This window comes from Hyla sarda, chromosome 11, assembly GCF_029499605.1.
Source record: "Hyla sarda isolate aHylSar1 chromosome 11, aHylSar1.hap1, whole genome shotgun sequence".
Classification (NCBI taxonomy): domain Eukaryota; kingdom Metazoa; phylum Chordata; class Amphibia; order Anura; family Hylidae; genus Hyla; species Hyla sarda.
In genome coordinates, this window is record NC_079199.1 from 67,596,847 (window position 1) to 67,623,084 (window position 26,238).

Below are 26,238 nucleotides of genomic sequence, written 5' to 3' on the forward strand. Positions count from 1 at the left end.
CTGCAGCAGTGCACATGAGGAGATATGTAATAGTATGACTTGCCTCACTGTCAAGCTGGGCATATTAGCTTTTTAAGACATGCTGGTTTTTAAACAGTTTTCCAGTGAAAATTTTTATTACTATTCATAGGATAGGAGATAAGTACCTTATCCCAGCCATCCCAGGAATTACAGATATTAGAGCAGGGGACCCATCAACACCTTGTAACACTACAAGAAACTACATTAAAAGTGTCTGGAGAACCCACCAAAAGGCAAAAAAAAAAATTAAGCCCATAAAAAGTAAAACAAAGTGGTGGTGGTGGTGGGGTAGTTATAATAACAAATGTTGAGAGACATAATATGGCAAAAAGTCTCAATGTGGACAGTGTCTGTCCACTCTGGGTTCACTTCAGTATTAGGAAATGCTCAACCATTAAGCATAGGTCATAGAAAGAGAAAAAAAAAAACAAAGGGATTTCTTGCAAGTATCATTGGAAGATGCATAAAATCGTGGGTATGGGCTGATACCACTAGAAGGGGACATGAAGAAAGCAAGTTTTAGATTCCTCTGCACAGCCTATATCACTACTGCAAGCACTGAGCTAGTTAGTTTTGGTTTGATGTCCATGGGAGGCAGAACCCTCCTCCTTGGCAGGTGTGCTACAGTTTTTTTTTTAGTTTATTCCTTTTTTTCTTTTTACGTGGTGATTGAGGTTTAACCTGTCACCCAATTAAGGGTAGGGCAGGGGGGGGGGGGGGGTCTTCAGTGTGGGCTGCCATGTTAGACATAATCTACCCTGAGGGGGCTAGAAACAGAAGACCAGTCTGTGCCCTGCACTGTTCTTATCTTCTCAACTGGTAACGTATCCCCCTTCTTTGATGCCGCTGATGTGAGTGCCGATACCCCACTATTAGTGTGAAGGGTGATCCTACGCTCACCTGAAGATGCTGGACAGGTGAGTATAGACCAAGCCAGGGAACCACCCTTTCCAGAACCTTTTCAAAGGAGATACCTTTGCTGCCCTTTTCCATCCTTCCTTTGCATTGTGGTCCAGTGGTCTTCTTCTCCCTGGCCTTCCCATGCAGCGTCTGGGCATTCTAGGGTCAGTTACTTTCTATCCACCTCTCTGTCTGGTTGCTTCCCTCTCCTTACCCTTTCCATATTCCCCTGCTTCGGTCCCATCTGGTGCAGTCTCGGGTAGGTTGTATACTGTGCAGCCCTTCAGTCTACCTGCTTTCTGTCAGATGTGGTTGCGGGCTTGTTCTTCTCCATTTGGCTGCCACCTGAAATACAGCCCCCCTCTTTAGGCCTGTCTAGGCTGAATCTTCAAGGGTGTGTGTCCTTGTGCACAGCGCTTATAGCATAGCAGCACACTCTCTCACATGCTATTGGTGCTGTGCATGCCATTACCCTGCCTACTACATACCTTCTTTCCTTCCCATTCTGGTGCTGACATTGTTCTTGCTCATGCATGCCATCTAATGTACATAATGAGCATGACCCTCCATATGGGTTATGCACTATATTCTGTATGCCATTCTTGCAGCCCCTATAAGCGGTCATGATACAGCTCCCCTGCCTAAACAGCATTTTAACAATCTTCCTCTGCAAACAAAAACATGCTGCATTTCTTTTTATTCTCTTCCATGTCTCTTTTACACCCTTCCTTAGTCCTAGGGAGACTGTTTGTTTTATTTTGTCACACAGAATACCTGCCACAGAAACCTTCATAGTCTTATAGCCCCTCTTGCAGACAGTATACCAGTGTTAGGAAGGTTACACTTTGCTGCAATTTGGAGCAATTGATGTGGCTACACAGCTACTGCACATTTTCATAGCCATACATAGTGTTCAGCAGATTATTCACTGCTACTCTTAGGGGAACGGGACATTGCTGTGATAACTAACATATTACCCCCTTTCATAGGCGGAGTAATAGTGCTATGGAGGTGGCTCTCTGCTGCTGCATGGGGCACCTGACATTGCCATGCAGGCACACTGCCCCTTCCATTGGTGAAGAACTAATGTTGCTCCATGGATCTCTACTGCTACGTGGAATACCTAATACAAATGTGAACAGCTTCAGAGAAGGTGACGCGGAGTGACAGCCGCCTCACCTTCCCTGAAGCTGTTCACATTTTTATCCATTCGCTCTGACAGGAGGGCTGCTGAGGGATCACACACACTATTTCTACCTTTTCCCACTGTTGTGTATGGTCTACACAACCTGCTTTGGTAAGCATGCATTTCTGATTCTCCAAGGATATCATTATTGAGATCAATTCACACTATGGAGCGCTCCTGCTTTTTATCTTACGTAGAAGACCTGACCCTGCTATGCAGATGGACATATTACCCCCTTCCTTAAATGGAGTAATAGTGTTGATGGCTCTCTACAGCTCCATTCTACTCTTGGCATGGCTTAAATATTCTGCTGTTGGCATGGCTTAAACTTGGCGAGTCCTTAAATATTAAAAATAGGGGATTGTCCATTACATAATCTAATTCCCTTTAGAACATTTGGGTGAATGTCATCTGGATGTAGTGATTTGCCTATATTGATTTTTTTTAAGGTGTCACTGCACTTCTTCCTGGGTTAGACAGGTGATATGTACATCCAGTGATAGCTATCATCCAACCATGCCGCTGTTATTCCCAGTATGTCATTATTTTCCTCTGACATGATCAACTTCAGGTCAGTTTTCTAACATTAATCACTATGCAATTTAAAGGTGTATGATTTATTTTCTATTATGCCTATCCTTTTTAACAATTCTAACCTCACCCTCTACGCCCAGGTTCATGGATATTAGATTTCAATTTACATTAAATTGTCCTCTACTTTTTGGTGTTTTGTGACGGGTGTAGGTTGATGGGGCAGATGGTATAGCCCAGGGGCAAGGTGTTATTAACCCCTAATTTTCATGACGCCTGAGTGTTTGTTTTTTCCGGTAACCACCCAAATGGTAGCACTGCTATCCCAAGGTTAGGAGAGTTAACCAGTAACACGGAAAGGGCCTTGCAGTACTACATAGTAACATAGTAACAGGGTTCATAAGGTTGAAAAAAGACCAGAGTCCATCAAGTTCAACCTATAACCCTAATAAGTCCCTATTGAGTTGGGTTGATCCAGAGGAAGGCAAAAAACCCTCATACTAGAGGTAAAAATTCCTTCCCGACTCCAAATATGGCAGTCAGAATAAATCCCTGGATCAACGTTCTGTCCCTATAAATCTAGTATACATAACCAGCGATGTTATAACTCTCCAAAAATGCATCCAGACCCTTTTTGAACTCTATTACAGAGTTCATCATGACCACCTCCTCCGGGAAAGAATTCCACAGTCATGCTGCTCTTACAGTAAAGAACCCCTGTCTGTGCAGCTGTAGAAACTTTCTTTCCTCTAGACATAGAGGATGCCCCCTTGTTATTGATACAGTCCTGGGTATAAATAGATCATAGGAGAGATCTCTGTACTGTCCCCTGATACATTTATACATAGTTATTAGGTCTCCCCTAAGCCTTCTTTTTTCTAAACTAAATAACCCTAATTCTTATCTTTCTGGGTACTGTAGTCCCATTCCCCGTATTAATCTGGTTGCCCGACCTTTTGGGTCAGACTTCAATACAGCCACTCTGACTATAATTGACTAGACTAGTGACTTGACTTTGGTAGACACAGCAGACATAGATGAGTTTAGTTACTGACAATGTGGCTGGGGTGCAGGCTTTATGGCCTCCAGGTGTACTGGACACAGGATCTGCGATGTCTATGCTTTGCTGTTCCTCAGCAGGAGAGTGATGGTGTAAGAGCAAAGAATCAGATTGTAATGGCTTCCCCTCTTATAAAGGGGGGCTGAGCCAGAAGCCCATAGGTCAAGCTGCAGGTCAGGTGGTCAACTGGTGCTCTTTGGGTAACAAACGCATCATGTGAACATAACATGCAATATCTCCAAAGGTCCTTAAAGGTCCTTTATACTTTATATACCTATACATAACATTAGGCACTATATTTACAACACTATACATAATATTAAACTTACTAATATGGGGGAGACATTGCAGGAGAGCCCCTAGGACAATGAGGGACTCAACCTGGCAGGGCCTAAGCACTGTACAGGAGTATATCCTGTACTGGGACATTACATTGGGATTTCTTCTCCACTTGCCATCTTCTCCCCTAGCACAGCTGCACCCTCCTAATTGAGGTGCAGCCCATCCCTACTGTGGAGCCTGTAGCTCTGAAATTTTGCGCCACCTACCTCTTACTGTCATTGTTGCGAATGTGGACCACGATTGCTTGGTCTTCTCCAACCTCTGTTACCTGTCGACCCAATCTGCACTTTGCGAACCCGAGTCTCAGGAAGACAACACACTGTTCGGTGATTCCAGTGATTCCACTGTTCCCCACTATCAGCACCTGTCCGGTCTGCCTGCACTCCTCCTCCCCTCCTTACTGGATCATACACCCTTCTGTCTTTCAGTTCAGAGTTAGCACAGCTGCAGAAAAACACTGCCTCTAATATCCCCCTCATCTGCCAACCGGGCAAACTTGTTGTGAAGTGCCAGATTAGGATAAGCCTTTCTCACATTCTTCCCTCCTCATTTTGTGACCCAGGTAGTTGCCTAATTGTTCCCAGAGTGCTTGCCCAGTGAGAGGCAGACTTCTCTCCATGTTGTCAATGTAACTCAATCCAAGGAGTCTCAGCACATGGTAATTCTCTTGCAAAGGGTTTATTCAGCTTAGCATAGCTGGGCGTTACTGCACACGTATTGGCTCAAATCTGAGCCTTTCAGTAGCTAGTATTCTCATCGGAAATTGCATCATTGAAACATAACAGAAAAGGGGCGTAACATAATAAACCTAGCGGAATGGACCTCGTATTATGAATCAAAATAATATTATGATAGTATAAAATAACATAAATTTACATTCACAGTGTAGGCAAATGTAAATATTATATAACATAAATAAGGAAAGTAAAAAATGGTAAATAAACAAGCATACTGCACATTACACATTTTGTGAAATCTCATCACGATTAAGACCTTTTGGAAACACTGTATTTAGTGTATGAATCCAATATGCTTCATGATAGCGGAGAAACTACCAATATTTGCTTATTCTACTTTATTCCTAATATTAGGAATAAATTAGTAAAAGCAGATTTTGGGAGTCAGACTAAAAGATCGCATCAACACTTTATATCTAACCGTAAAAATGGGACATTCCCATGTGTACATTGTACACACTGTTCCAATATACTTAAAGGCGATTAGATTTTTCATCCACATCGAGGCACACCATGTAAAATTAAAGGCTACTACACATGCGATACATCGAATGTAGTATATGCGCTAAAATGCCCATGTGGATTACTCTACATAGGTGAGACTTCCCAATGGATGAAAGACCGTTTAAGCAAACATAAGTAGACTATTCGCTGCAAAAACTTACTCCTCCCAGTACCTCACCATTTTCATGAAAAAGGACACAGTATATCCCAATTACGGTTCCAGATCTTGAAACAGGTTAGATATCCAAGACGTGGTGGCGATATCAAAAAGCTCCCGTGAAGCGTATTGGATTCACACACTAAATACAGTGTTTCCAAAAGCCTTAATCATGATTATGAGATTCCACAAAATGTGTGCAGTGTAGTTTGCTTGCTTGATTACCATTTTTTACTTTCCTTACAGACCCAGCAGAGACCCACTTGAAAGTTCAGCATATGGATATCCTGATTGTGAGATTTATGTTTATACATCATATACATTTGATTGCACGTTGAATGTAAATTGATGTTACTTTATACTAATATCGTTTTGATTCATAGTACGAGGTCCATTCCATTATTTTCATTATTATTAGGTTATGTTATGCCCCTTTTCTGTGATGTTTAAATGATGTCATTTCCGCTGTGAATACTAGCTGTTGAAAGGCTCAGGTGTGAGCCGATACATTTGCAGTAACGCCCAGCTATGCTAAGCTGAATAAACCCATTTCAAGAGAATTACCTTTTGCTGAGACTCTTTCCTTGGATTGTATTGATTTACTACGTGCACCGGGTGAGCCGCAGTGCCGACCGTTTCCATTGGTCATAGTAACTCAGTCTTGCCAATTGCTTCTTTAGATCCAGGATCTGGGCTTCCACCAAATTAACAACAATTTCCACACTCCTTGCAGCAATGTGCACATTCAAACCTCTGTTCAAGGATTGCATACATCGAGCAAGATGCTCGCTAGATAGCAGAGTCAAATGTGAAGGACATTTTGGTGATGGGGACAGCACAACTATCAACTAGACAGAATGAGACAATAAATAATACAATTATTCCATTGACTCTCCTGTAAACTCCCTGACTCTGAAGTTCCTTAACATTTAATCCCCACACTTCATATTCACACACAATTTGTATGTAACACACAATAGCAAGCTCACTCACTTGGTGCCTTTGTTTTCTTTTAACCCCTTAAGGACCCATGACATACCGGTACGTCATGAGTCCGCTCCCGATCTATAACGCAGGGCCACGGCGTGGCCCCGCGTCATAGTGGGTCGGGCCCGGCCTCTTACAACGGCCTGGACCCGTGGCTAATAGCGCGCGGCATTGATCGCGCTGCCGCGCTCTATTAACCCTTTAGACGCGGCGTTCAAAGTTGAGCGCAGCGTCTAAAGTGAAAGTGAAACCATGCCGGTTAGCTCTGAGAGCTGTTCGGGATCGCCGCGGCGTAATCGCGGCATCCCGAACAGCTGCAGGACACGAGGAGGGTCTCCTACCTTGCCTCCTGGTGTCCGATCGCCGAATGATTGCTCAGTGCCTGAGATCCAGGCATGAGCAGTCAAGCGGCAGAATCATCGATCAGTGGTTTCTTATGAGAAACCACTGATCAATGTTAAAGATCAGTGAGTGCAGTGTTATAGGTCCCTATGGGAGCTATAACACTGCAAAAAAAGTGTAAATAAAAGTGTAAATAAAAATAAAAATAAACATATGTGGTATCGCCGAGTGCGGAAATGTCCGAATTATAAAAATATATTGTTAATTAAACCGCACGGTCAATGGCGTGCACGCAAAAAAATACCAAAGTCCAAAATAGTGCATTTTTGGTCACTTTTTATAAAATGAATCAATATAATGAATCACGATCAATAAGTCCTATCAATGCAAAAATGGTACTGCTAAAAACTTTAGATCACAGCAAATGCACAAAATCTTAGCTTTAATACCTCAGTATATGCAAGAAAAGTAGTGCAATGCACATAAATACTTTGCAAAAACTCTCCAGTACACATTTTATGCAGTCAAAAAACTTTTTGCCACACAACAACTTTCTTAGGCTAGAACCTGGACCATTGATACTAGGACACTTCATCTTCTGTTATTTTCCTTATTGGTTGGTATGGGTTCAGGACCTCTTTAGTCTTACCATACTGTGTGATTGATCTTCATTCCGGGAGAGAATATCCTTGATTCTTAATCCAGTTCAGGGCCTTTTCCTTACTTGTATTTCTAAGGTTATTTCTCGGGAAGAATAACCCTACATCTATGTAGAACACTTCCAGGGGTTCTGAATGATTCACTGGTATAAGTCTTCAGTCTGGCTGGATCGTTCGAGGCCTAACAGTCAGCTCTAGACTGCAAATCTTTCCACTTTTTGTGCATTTTTTCCACATCCTTTTTCTGGTGGTCTCATCTTTCTGACAGGTTTTGTAGCAGTAGATCCTCCCAGCTATTCTCTTTACTTCACTGGTTATTCGGCTAGTCCAGTCAGTTTGTGTCCTCCCACTGGTCTAGCTCTTCATCTGCTTTTTCCATGCATTAGGAAGATCATTGCACAGACTGTTTCTCCGAAACTGAGTGTCAGCTAAGCTAATCAGCTGAGTATGCGTTCTTCTTCACATTTATGATACATATCTCTGTAGGGTGCTTCGGTGTTCTCCAGATTGACATCTTCTGCAGACTAGCAGTTTTGTGTATCTGTTCTATATATCCCTCCTCCCAGGGACTTCATTGGGAAATTCCACAGTTTTGTGTTCCCCAATGATACAAGAAAATGGGATGTGTGTTCTGGCCTGCAGCAGCTGTATCCCCCACCCAGCTCCCACCCTGTTTTTACTTTTACATCTTTTTTTCTTTTGGCCTCTCCTGTTGCTCATCTTAGCTCTGTGCCTGAAGGAGGGAATAACCCTTTCCTGATTATTGTTTCTGCCTAGTGGCATCAGCCTATACCCACTGCTTTCTGTGTCCCACAATAAACAAAGTGGGAAAAGGATTTTACACACAAATCCAATTTTTGCTGTTTTCCAGACTGGGACAGACCAGTAAGCAATGCTATGTTTTTTGTGGCATTTAAATTTTTTAACCTAATATTGGAGTACCCTTTTAATGAACATTTACACTCTCTCACTGCCAGTCTGGTATTTCAAGATTCACTTGGGCAGAGAACCACTAAAACTTATGTAGAAAATGACTATTAAGGCTGTTTAACATCTTTGAAATATATACTGTATGGAGTGTAATATACAGTTACTTAGTTAAGGTTGAAAAAAAAAGTCTTTAAAGTTTAAAAGAGTTATTGGTATTACAGCTCGGTTCCATTGAAGTAAATGGAGACAAGTTGTAATACCACACACCACCTGAGGACATGAGTGGCACTGTTTTTGGACATTATTAGCTCTATTTTTCTATTCCCAGATAACCCCTTTAACTCCTTGGGGACGGAGCCCATTATAACCCTAAGGACAGGAGCATTTTTTGCAATTCTGTCATTTTAAGCATTAATAACTCTGGGATGCTTTTACTTTTCATTCTGATTCTGAGATTGTTTTTTCGTGACCTATTCTACTTTATGTAAGTGGTAAATTTTTGTCGATACTTGCATCATTTCTTGGTGAAAAATTCCAAAAGTTGATGAAAAAATTGAAAATTTTGCATTTTTCTAACTTTGAAGCTCTCTGCTTGTAAGGAAAATAAACATTCTAAATAAATAATATTTTGATTCACATATACAATATGTCTACTTCATGTTTGCATCATAAAGTTGACATGTTTTTACTTTTGGAAAACATCAGAGGGCTTAAAAGTTCAGAAGCAATTTTCCAATTTTTCACAAAATTTTCAAAATCGGAATTTTTTTAGGGGCCAGTTCAGTTTTGAAGTGGATTTGAAGGGCCTTCATATTAGAAATACCCCATAAATGACCCCATTATAAAAACTGCACCCCTCAAAGTATTCAAAATGACATTCAGTAAGTTTGTTAACCCTTTAGGTGTTTCACAGGAATAGCAGCAAAGTGAAGGAGAAAATTCAAAATCTTCATTTTTTACACTCGCATGTTCTTGTAGACCCAGTTTTTGAAATTTTACAAGGGGTAAAAGGAGAAAAAGCCCCCAAAATTTTTAAGTGCAGGTTTTTTCCCCAAATTTACAATTTCTACGAAGGGTAATGGGAGAAAAATCTCCCCAAAATTTGTAACGCAATTTCTCCCGAGTACGGAGATACCCCATATGTGGCCCTAAACTGTTGCCTTGAAATACGACAGGGCTCTGAAGTGCGCATTTGAGGCCTGAATAAGGAATTTGCAGTAGGGGTGGACCCGGTTACAAGGATGGGGCTTGTCTCCACCAAAACCCTACAGCAGTGTCTCCCACAGGGTGCCTCCAGCTGTTGCAAGACTCCCAGCCTGCCAGGACAGTCTATGGCTTTGTTGTGGTTTTGCCACAGCTGGAGGCGCCGTTTAGGAAACACTGCCGTATGAGACGTTTTTCACTTTTATTGGGGGGGGGGGGGGTGTGTAAGGGGGTGTATATGTAGTGTTTTACTTTTTATTATTTGTTAGTGTAGTGTTTTTAGGGTACATTCACACAGGTAGGGGTTCACAGTAAGTTTCCTTGAAGGAAACCCACTGTAAACCCGCCCGTGGGAATGTACCCTGTACATTCACATGGGGGGGTGGGGGGCGCCCCAAGGAGGGGGGGCACCCCAAACCTTCAGCTGTGGCAAAATGACAACTCCCAGAATGCACTGACAGACCATACATGCTGGGAGTTGTAGTTTTACAACAGCTGTAGGCACACTGGTGGGGAACCACTGAGTTAGAAAACAGACTAGCTCAGTGATTCCAACCCATGTGCCTCCAGCTGTTGCAAGACAACTCCCAGCATGTACGGTCTGTCAGTGCACTCTGGGAGTTGTAGTTTTGCAACAGCTGGAGGCACACGGGTTGGAACCACTGAGTTAGGAAACAGACTCTAGCTCAGTGTTTCCCAACCAGTGTGCCTACAGCTGTTGCAAAACTACAATTCCCAGCATGCCCGTACAGTCGGGGATGCTGGGCGTGTAGTTCTGCAATATCTGGCCCTTCAGATATTGCAGAACTACAACTCCCAGCATGCCTGGACAGTCTGGGCATGCTAGGAGTTGTAGTTATACAACAACTGGAGAAGAACAGTGGCCTCCAAACTGTAGCCCTCCAGATGTTGCAAAACTACAACTCCAAGCATGCCCAGACTGTCCAGGCATGCTGGGAGTTGTAGTTCTGCAACATCTGAAGGGCCAGATATTGAAGAACTACACGCCCAGCATCCCTGACTGTCTGGGCATGCTGGGAGTTGTAGTTTTGCAACATCTGGAGGGCTACAGTTTGGAGACCACCATACAGTGGTCTCCAAACTGTGCCACTTCAGATGTTGCAAAACTACAACTCCCAGCATGCCCAGACAGTCAGTGCATGCTGGGAGTTGTAGTTTTGAAACATCTGGAGGACCACAGTTTAGAGACCACTACACAGTGGTCTCCAAACTGTGACCCTCCAGATGTTGCAAAAGTACAACTCCCAGCATGCCCAGACAGCCTTTGACTGTGTGGGCATGCTGGGAGTTGTAGTTTTGCAGCTTTTAGAAGGCCACAGTGAAGATCACTTACCGCGATCTTCACTGCAGCCTTCTCAGCCGCACTTTCCGGCCGCCGCTCCTCCTGCTCGCGCCGCTGCTCCGGGATGCCGCCTCCTCCTCCGGTCCGGGTAAGCCGGGCCATGTCCCCCACCTCGCTGCCCGTGTTCCCCCCGCTCTGTACTGACTTCGATCGGTGCGCAGAGCGGGGGGAAATGAACAGTAACCCCCCACCCCCCTCCTGCCATTGGTGGTCAGCCTGACTGACCAATGGCAGGGAATAGGAGGGGGTGGCAACATTGCCACCTCGCTTCTATGCTTTAGGCTGGTCGGAGCTGTCTCTGACAGCTCCGATCAGTCTTATTTTCCGGGAGATCCGGTCACCAGTGACCCGATTTGCCCGGATCGCGGCAAATCGCAGGTCTGAATTGACCTGCGATTTGCTGCGATCGCCGATATGGGGGGGGGGTCTCAGGACCCCCCTAGGCATTGCCACGGGATGCCTGCTGATAGATATCAGCAGGCATCCCTGTCCGATCACCGCCCGGCGAGCGGCAGTGATCGGAAATGCCGAGGGCGTATGGATACGCCCTCCGTCCTTAAGTGACGGGACGCGAGGGCATATGCATACGCCCTTCGTCCCCAAGGAGTTAAGTCCAACCTCTATATTGATTCAGAGGAAGGCAAAACAAATCCCAGTAATGCAGACACCAATTGCCCCATACCAGAGGTAAAAGTGTGATTGCCAAAATTGGTGTTTAGAAGGAGAGGAGAGGTTTTCTATGGGGATTTGCTCCTACTCTGAACAGTTCCTGAAATGGACAGAGGTGTCAGCAGAGAGCTCTTTGGTCAGACAGAAAGGAAATTAAAAAAGAAAATAACTTTCTGTGGATCATACAGCTGCTGATAACAACCGGAAGGATTAAGATTTTTAATAGAAGTAATTTACAAATCTGTTTAATTTTCTGGCACCAGTTGATTTAAAAAATAAATAAAAATGTTTTCTAGTGGAGTACCCCTTTAACCTCTTCAGGACCCATGACGTATGCATACGTCATCACACCCTGGGTCTTAAGGACCCATGACGTATGCATACGTCATGTCTTTTCCTGGTCTCCGCCGCTCACCCGGCGGAGATCGGAAGCGGATCCCTGCTGAAATCCTTCAGCAGGGATCCAGGGCAAACACCGAGGGGGGCCATGTATGCCCCCCATGTCGGCGATCGCCGCAAATCGCAAGGGAAATCGCCCTTGCGATCTGCGGCGATACCGGGCTGATGGGGTCTCTGGGACCCGACCGCCCGGTAATTTCGCATGATCCCGGCTGTCACAGACAGCCAGGACCATGCTGGAGCCTAGGAGCGAGGTGGCAAGCCGGCCACCTCCTCCGATCCCCTGCGATCTGTCGGTTAGTTAACCAACCAATCGCAGGAGGGGGGGCGGTTACTTCCTCCCGTCCTGCCCGGCTCCTTGAAGTCCGGAGAGGACGGGAGGAAGACCGGAGGATGCGGCGGGGGACGGGGGAGTGCTGGGGACCAGCCCCGGTACTTACCTCGTCCCTGAAGACCCGGATCCCAGCGATGAAGGCGGCGACAGGTGAGTAGATCTTCAGCCGCGGTCGGGCCCTTTACAGCAATGCACGTCGCCGTAAAGCGACATGCATTGCTGTATTGGGACCCTATATACTACAACTCCCAGCATGCCCAGACAGCCCTTGGCGTCTGGGCATGCTGGGAGTTGCAGTTTTGCAACATCTGGAGGTCCACAGTTTGGAGACCACTGTGCCCTTCCAGATGTTGCAAAACTACACATTCTCAGCATGCCCTTACTGTCCAGGCATGCTGGGAGTTGTAGTTCTGTAACATCTGGCCCTTCAGATGTTGCAGAACTACAACTCCCAGCATGCCTTGACAGTTTTGGCATACTGGGAGTTGTAGTTTTGCAACATCTGGAAGTGGTCTGCAAACTGTAGTCCTCCAGATGTTGCAAACTACAACTCCAAGCATGCTGGGAGTTGTAGTTCGGCAACATCTGGCTCTAAAGATGTTGCCGAACTACTACTCCCAGCATGCCTGAGAATGTTTGGGAGTTGTGGTTTTGCAACAACAGGAGGCACACTGGTTGGGAAACATTGTCTGTTTCCTAACGCAGTGTTTCCCAACCCGTGTGCCTCCAGCTGTTGCAAAACTATAACTACCAGCATGCACTGATAGACTGTGCATGCTGGGAGTTGTAGTTTTGCAACAGCTGGAGGTCCCCCCCTTGTGAATGTACAGGGTACATTCACATGGGCAGGGGGCTTACAGTGAGTATCAGGCTGCAAGTTTGCGATGCAGCAAATTTTGCGCGGCAGCTCAAACTCGCAGCGGGAAAATCGCTGTAACCCCCCCCCCCCCCGCCCGTGTGACTGTACCCTAAAAACACTACACTAACACAAAATAAAATAAAAAGTAAAAAACACTACATATACACTTACCCCTACACAGCCCCCCTCCCCAATAAAAATGAAAAACGTCTGGTACGCCACTGTTTTCAAAATGGAGCCTCCAGCTGTTGCAAAACAACAACTCCCAGTATTGCCGGACAGCCGTTGACTGTCCAAGCATGCTGGGAGTTTTGCAACAGCTGGAGGCACCCTGTTTGGGAATCTCTGGCGTAGAATACCCCTATGTCCACCCCAATGCAAATCCCTAATTCAGGCCTCAAATGCACATGGCGCTCTCACTTCGGAGCCCTGTCGTATTTCAAGGCAACAGTTTAGGGTCACATATGGGGTATCACCGTACTCGGGAGAAATTGCCTAACAAATCTTGGGGGTCTTTTTCTCCTTTCACCCCTTATGAAAAGGTGAAATTGAGGTCTACACCAGCATGTTAGTGTAAAAAAATAAATTTTTTACACTAACATGCTGGTGTTGCCCTATACTTTTCATTTTGACAAGAGGTAAAAGGGAAAAACGCCCCCCAAAATTTGTAATGCAACGTCTCCCGACTACGGAGATACCCCATATGTGGGCGCAAAGTGCTCTGGAGGCGCACAACAAGGCTCAGAAGGGAGAGTGCACCATGTACATTTGAGGTGATTTTCACAGGGGTTGCTGATTGTTACAGCGGTTTTGACAAACGCAAAAAAAAATAAAAAAAATAAACACATGTGACCCCATTTCGGAAACTACACCCCTCACGGAGTGTAATGAGGGGTGCAGTGAGAATTTACACCCCACTGGTGTCTGACAGATCTTTGGAACAGTGGGCTGCGCAAATTAAAAATTTTGTACAGCCCACTGTTCCAAAGATCTGACAGACACCAGTGGGGGTAAATGCTCACTGTACCCCTTGTTACGTTCCTCAAGGGGTCTAGTTTCCAAAATGGTATGCCATGTGGGGGTTATTTTGCTGTTCTGGCACCATTGTGGCTTCCTAAATGCGACAAGCCCCCCGAGCAAAATTTGCTCTCAAAAAGCCAAATATGACTCCTTCTCTTCTGAGCATTGTAGTTCGCCCGTAGTGCGCTTCAGGTCAACTTATGGGGTACCTCCATACTCAGAAGAGATGGGGTTACAAATTTGGGGGGCTATTTTCTGCTATTAACCCTTGCAAAAATGTGAAAATTTGGGGGGGAAACACACATTTTAGTGAAAATTTTTTTTTTTTTACGTATGCAAAAGTCGTGAAACCCCTGTGGGGTATTAAGGCTCACTTTATTCCTTGTTATGTTCCTCAAGTGGTCTAGTTTCCAAAATGGTATGGCATGTGGGGATTTTTTGCTGTCCTGGCACCATAGGGGCTTCCTAAATGCGACATGCCCCCGAGCAAAATTTGCTCTCAAAAAGCCAAATATGACTGCTTCTCTTCTGAGCATTGTAGTTCGCCCATAGTGCACTTCATGTCAACTTATGGGGTACCTCCATACTCAGAAGAGATGAGGTTACAAATTTTGGGGGCTATTTTCTGCTATTAACCCTTGCAAAAATGTGAAATTTGGGGGGAAGCACACATTTTATTGAAATTTTTTTTTAATTTTTTTACATATGCAAAAGTCGTGAAACACTTGTGGGGTATTAAGGCTCACTTTATTCCTTGTTACGTTCCTCAAGGGGTCTAGTTTCCAAAATGGTATGCCATGTGTTTTTTTTTTCCTGTTCTGGCACCATAGGGGCTTCCTAAATGCAACATGCCCCCCAAAAACCATTTCAGAAAAACGTACGCTCCAAAATCCCCTTGTCGCTCCTTCCCTTCTGAGCCCTCTACTGCGCCCGCCGAACACTTTACATAGACATATGAGGTATGTGCTTAGTTGAGAGAAATTTGGCAACAAATAGAAGTATACATTTTCTCCTTTTACCCCTTGTAAAAATTCAAAAATTGGGTCTACAAGAACATGCGAGTGTAAAAAATGGAAATTGTGAATTTTCTCCTTCACTTTGCTGCTATTCCTGTGAAACACCTAAAGGGTTAAAATGCTGACTGAATGTCATTTTGAATATTTTGGGGGGTGCAGTTTTTATAATGGGGTCATTTGTGGGGTATTTCTAATATGAAGGCCCTTCAAATCCACTTCAAAACTGAACTGGCCCCTAAAAAAATTCCGATTTTGAAAATTTTGGTCCCTGAAAAATTGGTCCCTGAACTGGTCCCTGAAAAATTGTGATTTTGGAAATTTTGTGAAAAATTGGAAAATTGCTGCTGAACTTTGAAGCCCTCTGGTGTCTTCCAAAAGTAAAAACTCGTCAATTTTATGATGCAAATATAAAGTAGACATATTGTATATGTGAATAAAATAAAATAATATTTGGAATATCCATTTTCATTACAAGCAGAGAGCTTCAAAGTTAGAAAAATGCAACATTTTCAAAATTTTCATCAAATTTTGGGATTTTTTTACCAAGAAAGGATGCAAGTTACCAAAAAATTTTACCACTAAGTTAAAGTAGAATATGTCACGAAAAAAACTATCTCGGAATCAGAATGATAACTAAAAGCATCCCAGAGTTATTAATTTTTAAAGTGACAGTGGTCAGATGTGCAAAAAATGGCCGGGGCCTAAGGTGTAAAGTGGCTGGGTCCTTAAGGGGTTAAGGAAGCATGTTAAGTATTTCATGCAACACTTATTACCTATGCCGGAAAACTCCCTACTGACTGTTGGGGTTACTATTCATATTTTAGAACCATCTGAAACTTTAGTTCCATCCTTTTTAAGGGCAGAGAGATCAGGCAGCCCAAAATAAAAGCCGTATGGGCTAACTAAATCCATTCAGGATTAGAATCTTGTATGCTCCACAGGAAGTTCTTTTCTTTTTTAATTCATTTTCTATCTAACCACAGTGCTGTCTGCTGACACCTCTATATCAGGAACTGTCCAGAGCAGGAGCAAAGCCCCATAGCAAACCTATCCTGCTCTGGACAGTTCCTGACATGAACAGAGGTGTCAGCAGAGAGCACTGTGGTCAGACAGAAAATACATTCAAAAAGAAAAGAACTTCCTCTGTAGTATACATCATCTGATAAATACTGGAAGGATAATGATTTTTAAATTGAAGTTATTTACAAATCTGTTTTAACTTTCTGGCACCAGCTGATTTTAAAAAAAAATTTCCACCGGAGTACCCACTTAAGCCACCATTTATAGGGCGTGGAGTAAGAACTCACAAAATTAAAAACTGCAAAAACAACAATTTGATCCGACCAGGTTGTCAGAACATTGCATGCCTAAAGTTAATAGGGAAAAGGTAGGTGTATCAGTCAGCACCCAGTCTATGTAGGTATAGTGATGATGGGAGGGTTAAAAATAAGAATAACCCTTTAGCGTACCACTGTGTTCCATCCGCACTTCTGCCAATGATAATTGGTAAAACAGAGCGCTACTGTGTCCAAACAGGTCATTGTGAACGTAATTGTCAGCATCTTACAGCTCAGAGTATATGCTAGTAATTAGTTTTTATTAGTATATTGAGCTATAGTCAAACATACCTTTTTATTTCTTTATGATTTATCATGCTGTTCTAAGTTGTATGTAAAAATAATAAATAAATAAATAAAACCTTGGATGCCATGATTATTGAAAAAGTTGTCTGCCAACAATCAGCTAGTTGAAATCTTGGGATAACTCCTTTAAAATTACAGGCCTATAGTTTCCCAGCTCACTTTTTAGCACTTTTATTTTTGCAACATATTTACTACGTGCCCATCCTGTGGAACAATCCTGTTCTACCTGTTTTCATGGCACTGTTGACTATTCTGAATTACTGGATTGAAATAAAAATAGCATAATTCTTTGCCATTTAGTTTTCTAATCCCCAGTTTTAAAGGGTACTTCTCATCAAAAAAACTTTTGATATATTATAGATTAATGTATGCAGAATAACTTTACAATTGCATGTTATTAAAAAATATGCTTCTTTCTATTTAATTTTCCACTTTGAAGAAATAGCATCAATGAAAAATAGCAAACATGGACATCTTTGCAGGCGCATGGACAGCAGTGGATAAAAGTTCATGGAGTCTTCAATACATATAGATGTTTATTTTAAGCACATAAAAGCAACGCGTTTCCTGCCCGTAGCGGGCACTTCATCAGGCAAGTGTGCATGTATACAGGTATCAGAGAAAGCACATTTAAATAGACGGTCCCTACGTACAATCAAAAGGTCAAATCAATTAAGCTATTCTGGACAGGATTACGGAGTCCAGGTGAACACAGTTACGTAACAAAAACATCATACAAATGTCTAAACAAACTTATCACAGATAGAGGTATTATAGTCTCTAGTGGATACAGAGACACAGAAAGTTATAAAATTAAGAAAAAAGGAAAATATGATAGCCGCAGAATCTCCAAGCACTGGCTAGCGGACGGGTTTAGGTTCCGGCTGCCCAGTACTGGAGTAGTCTGATTTTATGAATGAGCGACGCTACAGATACTGTAGCGAGGCTGAGAGTGGGCAGGGCCAGTGCATGCACTGGCTGAATGTGGATTCATGAATGAACGGCGCTATAGATCCTGTGGCGAAGCTAGTGGTAGGTGGAATAGAAAACACACACTGGCTGGATAGAGAGCAGTGATCATGCGCTAATATTAATTAGAGAAATATAGATGGAAAAAACATGTGCTCCGCTAGTTATAGGGGAGCCGGCAGAAAGCTGAGAGTTGCAGGTGAGAAACACGGAGACAAACCCCAATGAATAAAAAGGGTAGTAACCCCTAGCAACCAGGTAATGGTAATTGAAAATCTAAAATCGGGTCTAATGTGGTAAAATCTAATATAGTCTATAGCCTAATGTAATAGACTGGAGGAGGACAGCTCACAAGACTGATGATTGGTACTGTTAAATTCAAAACACATGCATCAACCATGGGCAACAATAATAAACCGGAATAAAAACAATAAAGCTGAGAAAAAGATGCTAGCGTGCCATAGGTAGTAGACACAGGGATATTGATACGTATGTATATGTCTCACTCCATATATATTATAAATAACATTTCAGTATTAGAGGGGTGTGTGTATATATATGTTATTTGATGGTAGAACCATCTCAAAGGCTAAAAATAGGTTAAAGACCTATATAGTGGGATAGATCGGTACAAAGTAAAAAGGAGAGGGGGAGGGAAAAAAATAAAAAAATAAAAAAAGGGCAATAAAAGGATTGATGCACACATACGGGACAGAGATCATTAGCCCACGAACCTGATGGGGAGAATTCCATAAAACTAGATATATAAAAAAAGAGTATGCAAATATGGTATTATATATTAATATAAACCTATAGACGTTAAAACCTAAGAGTATAGAATTACCAATAAAAATGAATGACTCCATGTTCATAAAAAAAAAGGGGGGGGAAGGGAAAGATGGTGAATAAGAGTTAAATATTTGTTATCATATCAGTATGGTCTCAGAAGTTTCATTCAATCCCTGCGGTTGCAACGTGCCACATTTAAAGATCCAAAAAATCTCAAGTCTCTTCAAAACGATTGAAGAAATGAAAAACTAGGGGTCTCCCTACCAGTCCTGGCAGCAAGCATTTCAGACTCATGCTGGAGTCCTAAACACTACGAGCTGCCAGCCTGCTTTGTTCACAAAGGAGAACACTCAGAGCTGCCAGACTGCTTTGTTCACAGCCTGTTTAGCTGTGAACAAAGCAGGCTGGCAGCTCTGAGTGTTTAGGACTCCAGCATGAGTCAGAAATGCTTGCTGACAGGACTGATCGGGAAAAATACAATAGAAAGAAGCATATTTTTCATTAACATGCTATTGGAAAGTTATTCAACATTCATTAATCTAAAATATATCAAAAGTTTATTTGATGAGAGGTACCCTGTAATGCTATATAATTTTAAGCAATATTTTGTTTTATTTGCAGAAAGAATGATGGCTACCCAAGTGGTGCGCTGTATGCCTCTGTTAATCCGGAGTATTTTAGTGCCTCGGAGAGTGAGTATATAACTAAAATTTGGGTTTATATAAGTGACCCAGGGTAGATATCCAAAAACTGACATTTTCACAATGAATGTTTTGGGCACTTAGTGGACAGGGCCTTTGTGGAAGCTTGGTGGACAAAGGCCATAACTAAATGCAGTAGGGTGATCTGGGAAAATGGTAAGGCCTAGACAACCTTTTGTGTGCTTGGTAGACCAGGTCTGTAGAGATGGTCAATGAATGTCTGATTAATTAAATCTTCACCTTTTTCATTTAATACCAACATGAAATTTCTGCAGTTCTAGCAATGTAATTTAAAGTAGATAATGAAACTCTTGTAATATTACAATATTACAGTGTACATTCCTGATGAGTGGGAGTTTCCAAGAGACAAAATTACCATCATCAAAGAGCTTGGACAAGGTTCATTTGGCATGGTGTATGAAGGGGAAGCCAGGGACCTTGTGAAAGGAGAATCGGTGACCAGAGTGGCTCTAAAGACAGTCAATGAATTGGCCACCATGAGAGAGAGGATAGAGTTTTTGAATGAAGCATCTGTGATGAAAGCATTTATCTGTCATCATGTGGTAAGTACCATTCTGTAGCAGGTGCATTCACAATAAAATAGCCATGTTGGATTTTTCAATAAAAGGCTCTCACAATTATTATTTTTTGTATATAAACAGTGTGAGGCTGGTACAATTAAAACACCTAAATTATATCTATATATGTGTGTAAGTTTTTAAATGTTATAATTGGCAGGTTCGTCTACTAGGCGTGGTGTCACAAGGACAACCGGCTTTAGTTATTATGGAGCTCATGACCAGAGGAGATTTGAAAAGTTATCTACGTTCTCTCAGGGGAGATGATGAGGTACAAGCCTTTAGTCCATTCATTCATTTATTCATTCATCTACCTCTTGCTTCTCCAAATTTCCTTTTAACACTTTTTTTTTGGTTCCATAGAATACAGTTAAAGCCACTCCTCCATCATTAAAGGAAATGATCCAAATGGCGGGTGAAATTGCTGACGGGATGGCATATTTGAATGCCAAAAAATTTGTGCATAGAGATTTGGCAGCCCGTAACTGCATGGTATCAGACAACCTTACTGTAAAGATTGGAGGTATGTTGTGGAGTATACAAGAAGACTAGGCTTATAAAACAATTGGGCAATTATATGCATACAGCTACCCTCAACCACCATTATGAACCCATCTACAGGCACTAAATGGGACTTTGGTTGCTCTGGAAACCCGTTAAAGGGGTACTCCCGTGGAAAACTTTTTATTTTTTTAAATCAACTGGTACCAGAAAGTTAAACAGATTTGTAAATGACTTCTATTAAAACATTCTTAATCCTTCCAGTACTTTTTAGGGGCTGTATACTACAGAGCAAATGCTTTTCTTTTTGGATTTCTCTTCTGTCATGACCACAGTGCTCTCTGCTGACCTCTGCATTTTAGGAACTGTCTAGAGCAGCATATGTTTGCAATCGGGATTTTCTCCTGCTCTGGACAGTTCCTAAAATGGACAGCAGAGATCTGCAGAGAGCACTGTGGTCGTGAAAGAAAAGAAATCCGAAAAGAAAAGCATTTCCTCTGTAGTATACAGCCTCCAAAATGTACTGGAAGGATTAAGATTTTTTAAAGGTTCCAGATATTGACATCCAGGACTTAAGGGTCTGGTGGTTGTTTACCACTCTACACCATGTTCTGAAACTTTGGGACAATATCTGCACCCCCTTATTTGCTAACAATGAAGTTCCTCTAGGGAGTCCTTTTGGGAAGATTGGGCCTTTCAGGGCTGAGACTTAATCCTTGACTCTCAAAGATTTATCCTTGACTCTTTGTTCCTGCATGTCAGAGACACGACATAGAGCAAGGCAAATCTTTAATAAAAATGTTAAATTGATTTGTCTTTCTCCTGTATTGTGAATGATTATAAATGATCACCTGGTCTAGTTCCTATGTACTAGAGCCCATGGTTGTCAGACTGGCCCTCCCAAAGACCAAAAAAGATCCAGGTATTACAACAGAACATTAGACAATAATCCTTCTGCTACCAAAACAATTGCAGTATTATATTGTCTGACTTGTTTTGGAGAAATTTGTTAGTCACTGGTACCATGCCATACTACCATATGATTACAAGTATGCCAAAAACATATAGGTTATCAATTGACCTAGTAACTCTGTTATTTTCACTGTAGATTTTGGCATGACGAGAGATATTTATGAAACAGACTACTACCGGAAAGGTGGAAAGTCCCTACTTCCTGTCCGATGGATGTCTCCAGAATCTCTTAAAGATGGAATCTTTACCCCATACTCAGACGTCTGGTATGTCTCTATTGTTTATGAGTTGAAGCTTATTAAGGCTGTTCGACCATAGGGTGTTCTTACACATGGGGTGGTGCATGCAGTTCTACCATAGCTGTTGGCACATGTATTTACTGATTTAAACAGTGGCATGTCCAGGTGATACCCACAAGAAGTTGGTAATCGCAAGGGCTAGTGGCCACAGCTAGCTATTATTGTTGGTGATTCACTGAGGATCTCGGGTGGCACTTGGACTTGCCACTTTTTAAAGCAGCAAGTCCAGATGATGCCTGCAATTGAGAAATGCAGTCAGCAGCTAAAATGTTGGGTTCATCCTGAGAAAATTCTGAAAGGTAAATGTCCTTGCATGGAGCAGAAAAAACCCAGAATTGTCTCTCTTTTCTGTGGAAATTTGTAAAATTATTATCCCATTAACAAACAAGACTTTCTTGATGGATTCCAGTGGAGGATTGATCATGTCCAAATTCAAATCCTCTAAAAAAAAAAAAAAAAAATAATAATAATAAAAAAAAAATACAGAAACTGACAGAAACCATTAACATGTTGCTAATGCTGAGAAAATATTAACTTGTATAATGTATGGCCATTAATGGTTGCACTAATAAAGAATCAGGGTGCTCATCTAACAAACCAATACAGCTGAACCTCACTGACATTGTGTTTTTTTTTATAGGTCTTTTGGGGTAGTCTTGTGGGAAATTGCCACCTTAGCAGAACAGCCTTATCAAGGCTTGGCCAATGAGCAGGTCCTCCATTTTGTTATGGACAGTGGAATTCTGGAAAAGCCTGAAAATTGTCCTGATAGATTGTAAGTGTTATTTAAATCTTCTCTTTGCATTTGAAGACTACCTTTGTCTAAAGGGGGCTTTTTCATTTATTGTCTGGAGGTTTGACAATTTTGAAAATTGGTTATGCATAGAATATTTAAATGTTTATTTTGAAGATTCTGTTGTTCTTGTGTCTTGTGTAGTATTTGGTGTTTTTCCTGATTGTCTCAGTTTTGCTTCCAGACATGAATTGATGCACTGGTGCTGGCAGAAGAATCCCAAAAATCGCCCATGTTTCATTGAGATCTTGGAGAGTATAAAAGAGGATTTACAACCCAGCTTCCAGCAGGTCTCTTTCTTCTACACCACCTACCTTAAACGTAGACAATCAGTTGAAATGTTTGACCTTGAATCAGATCAGACACGGAAGAACCTGTTGGAAAGCTTGCCCCCATCATCTTCTTCATTCATAAATTTTTCACCCTTGCATACAGTTCAGAAGGACGATGCCTTACATGCTATACATTCTAAAAAGAGTCCTAGTGCCAGAAAGAACATTTATCACATGAATGGGAATGCAAAGCACTAAAAGTCTTAACATTTTGACAGTCTGTATGAAACTTCCATGTGAGGCTCTACCCACAGACATGTAATCATGGTAGCAGTCTGTCAATGGTCTGTTAAAGAAATGGAATTGGACTACTCAAATTTGATCAATCTTTAATTATGAGAATAACCCTTGTGACCTAGAACTGCCAAGGTAGTTCTTCACTAGGTATTTAAAGGACTTTACTTTTTGTGGACTTGTTTGGTTTATCTCATGGACTTGGGATGATCTGAAGATATTTTTTCTATGTACAATGAACTTTTTAAGTGCTAGATTTGTATGGTTAAGTTATAGTGTATCTGGATGAGCAAGGATATTAGATGTTTAAACAGTTCTAGACTAAAGCTAAGATCTTTCCTTAACTTCTGACTGTCATCAGAATGATGGTATAGATGCTGCCACCAAGAACTCATTGGTCGACATGTCATCTGGTCTTGACACTTCAGTGTTTTGGTCCTTTTAAGTTCTGATTTTATCTCAGGGATATCCCACATCTTACCTATTTTTGTACTCCTTATTTGGTTGGAGGGTTTGAATGCTGATTACATGGTCATGTCAGATAATTTTTTTACTGACTGACTTTTTTACTGTGGAAAACAATGCAGGAGATGGCCACATTCCTTAGAAAACTTTGTGTCCTACCAAGATGCTAATTTCTTTAAATAAATGTTTTCCAGCACTTAACAAAGGTTAAGGTACTTGATACAGGCTATGATTACAAATGTATTCTCATCTATAAGTATTGCTTCTAAAGCATGGAGCCTTGGGGACTCTGCGTGCCTATGTACAGGCTTGTTCCTCACAGCTTCACTGTGTTATCCATCAGCAGCTTGGGTTAAAGCATAGCAATATAACAATAACAACCAGGCTCTCAATACATAGCTGGTAAGTGGGCCTGATATCGTAAAAAGCTGCCTCTGTAATCCTAGGCACCAACAACTTCCAAGGTGGCTTAAAAGGACCATGATCATTTACAATGTAATATTGTTTCATGAGATAATTGGGCTTCTTTCAAATTAATACATACCCTATATGCCTTGTTAAGATGCATTACTGATAGCAGATAAAGAGAGGTCATGTATCAGTGTCAAACTTCCCTGTGGCTAACTTGGAATCCTTTATGCACTTTAATGACACTACAGAACTGTAATGTAGCAATGCTATGCCAAAGAGGTTTTTTGTAAACCATGTTAAAGACTGTAGCAAAGATGTCTTGTGGTTTATCTTGTATGTTGCTTTTATGCTTAAAATTGGTCTCTTACTATAAAAGGTTGTTTCTATGGCAAGGTATGCAAAAGTAGAAATTTGCTTGATGGTCATGCAAGGCCTTTGCCACAAGAAATGAGAAGGGGGCAAAGTAGCTTTGGCCCCTCCAACCTTAAGCTTTGGGCCAATGGGAGATTGGACCTGTTTTGCTATGGTTTTACTTGAATGCACCACTGTCTGCTCATGATTAATGCTGGACATATACATAGAATAATATTTTCAGGATGAGGAAAAAAAAATGGGATTTGGCCACAGCAACCAAATAAGCTTAATTTTCATATCTTAACCAGCACTGGTAAAGCAGCTGAGCTTTCATTGGTTGCTGTGGGCAAATCAGACAAGCTTTTTTGCATACAGATTGAAAAAGCCTTGCAATTCTCCCCCTTCCAGAGTTTTCCTTTAAATTATTATGCTTCTGAACTATTCTGGTTGAACAGAACAAGAGCCACTGTTTTTCCAGTTGCACAGTTTACCCCTACAATAGTTAGTTCCATCTTTAGATGTCTTAAAGGGGTTATCCAGGATTAGAAAAAAAAAAAAAAACATGCTTGCCTTCTGATTGTATGTGGTGGTATTGCATTTCATTTCCAATAAAGTGAATGAATGGAGTAAAATTGTAATACTTCACACAAACTGAGAACTGGTATGGTGCTGTTTTTGAAAAAAAATTACTGTTCATCCATTCCTGGAAACCCCTTTAAATCTTAAATGCACAGTCCAACACCCATTTTATCATTGCTTTGCTGCACAAAGAGAATACGTGATGACAATGTGACAGACCTTATAAGAGTCTAGCACAGGCTGTGCTAGTGAACACTCAATCTGCCTGTCTCTGTTGTCCTTAACTCCACCCCTTTGCAAGTACATCTGATTGTTCTCTATGTGTAATCCTATAATGTTTGTGCCATGTAAGAATTTTGGATATTTCCTCTTAAGTGCTGTTTTTAAATTTATTTTATTAAACCAAATTATGGACACTTTTAAAATGTATGTATGTTTCCTATTTAAAGGGTACCTGACATATCCCACAAAAAGTGATATGTTACTCAGTACCTAATTCTGGTCGTGTAAAAATGCTTGTGTCTAGCACCTATATTTCTCTGACATACTGTACCTTCTGATGCTCACTTTTCTTGCCCTCCCTCTACATGACCCCCTGAGGGCAAGTCATAGTACAAGGCATGCAACCAGTCCCAGCAGCCACTTCTCACTAACAGTGGCAGAGTGGCTCAGAGGTGGCTCAGGACACAGGAGAGAGTTACGCTGACCCTATAATTCTGGGGACGTCATTACGCTGTGGCAATATCTGTATCTTGATCTTACTACACTTGATCTTAACCAAAAGATTATCTGTTCTTATCAGTTTCGAGTTGGTGTGGAGCTGGTGGGGATGGGTGCTGCATGGAGGGGACAGGTGTACCAGGGCGTTCCGGGTCTGGTTCTGAGGCATCAGTTCGACCGGTACCCCGATGTGACCTGTTCCCTCCGAGTCTCGCCATGAGGCTGAGAGGGTCTAGAGCCGAGGAACTTTAGTGCCTCGGGGAGTGGTGACCCCGAGGTGCCGAAACTCACTGGGAGTATTTGCTCACTGAGTGGAAGCACGGGCACCATGATCTCTTCACCTTGTGGCACTCACCTCTTGATTCCCAACCTTCTGGCTAGGATTAGGGAAATATTTATAGATCCGGCCAGATGTCCGGGCATTATACCTGCACACATTCACTTATTTCTTTCTTTTTGTCACTGTGTCACTTTTTGCGTGTTGTGTGTTCACAGGATTGTTAGGATGCAGTAGCCCTTCTGGGTGTCCCTCCTAAAGGTCTAGGGGAGGTGTGTGTGGCCATCAGGTTCCTCACCTCCCTGCAAAAACCCCGGTTACTCCTGCATGGGCAGGGTACCGACCGTTTACGGCTCTGCAGGCAGATACCTTGGCTAACGCTAAGGGGGTTGCTGGGAGCAT

General features: G+C 42.1%; 1 protein-coding gene across 1 annotated transcript in view; it reads left to right on the top strand.

The window, feature by feature from the left end:
• INSRR (insulin receptor related receptor) overlaps nucleotides 1-22,994 on the top strand; it is a 219,347-nt gene extending 196,353 nt beyond the window's left edge. The window contains exons 16-22 of the mRNA XM_056545044.1: nucleotides 19,242-19,312; nucleotides 19,655-19,884; nucleotides 20,060-20,170; nucleotides 20,263-20,422; nucleotides 21,509-21,638; nucleotides 22,312-22,446; nucleotides 22,649-22,994. Of these exons, the coding sequence (XP_056401019.1) occupies nucleotides 19,242-19,312; nucleotides 19,655-19,884; nucleotides 20,060-20,170; nucleotides 20,263-20,422; nucleotides 21,509-21,638; nucleotides 22,312-22,446; nucleotides 22,649-22,994 (1,183 nt within the window). The remainder of the gene's footprint in view (nucleotides 1-19,241; nucleotides 19,313-19,654; nucleotides 19,885-20,059; nucleotides 20,171-20,262; nucleotides 20,423-21,508; nucleotides 21,639-22,311; nucleotides 22,447-22,648) is intronic.
• Nucleotides 22,995-26,238: the final 3,244 nt, after the last annotated feature.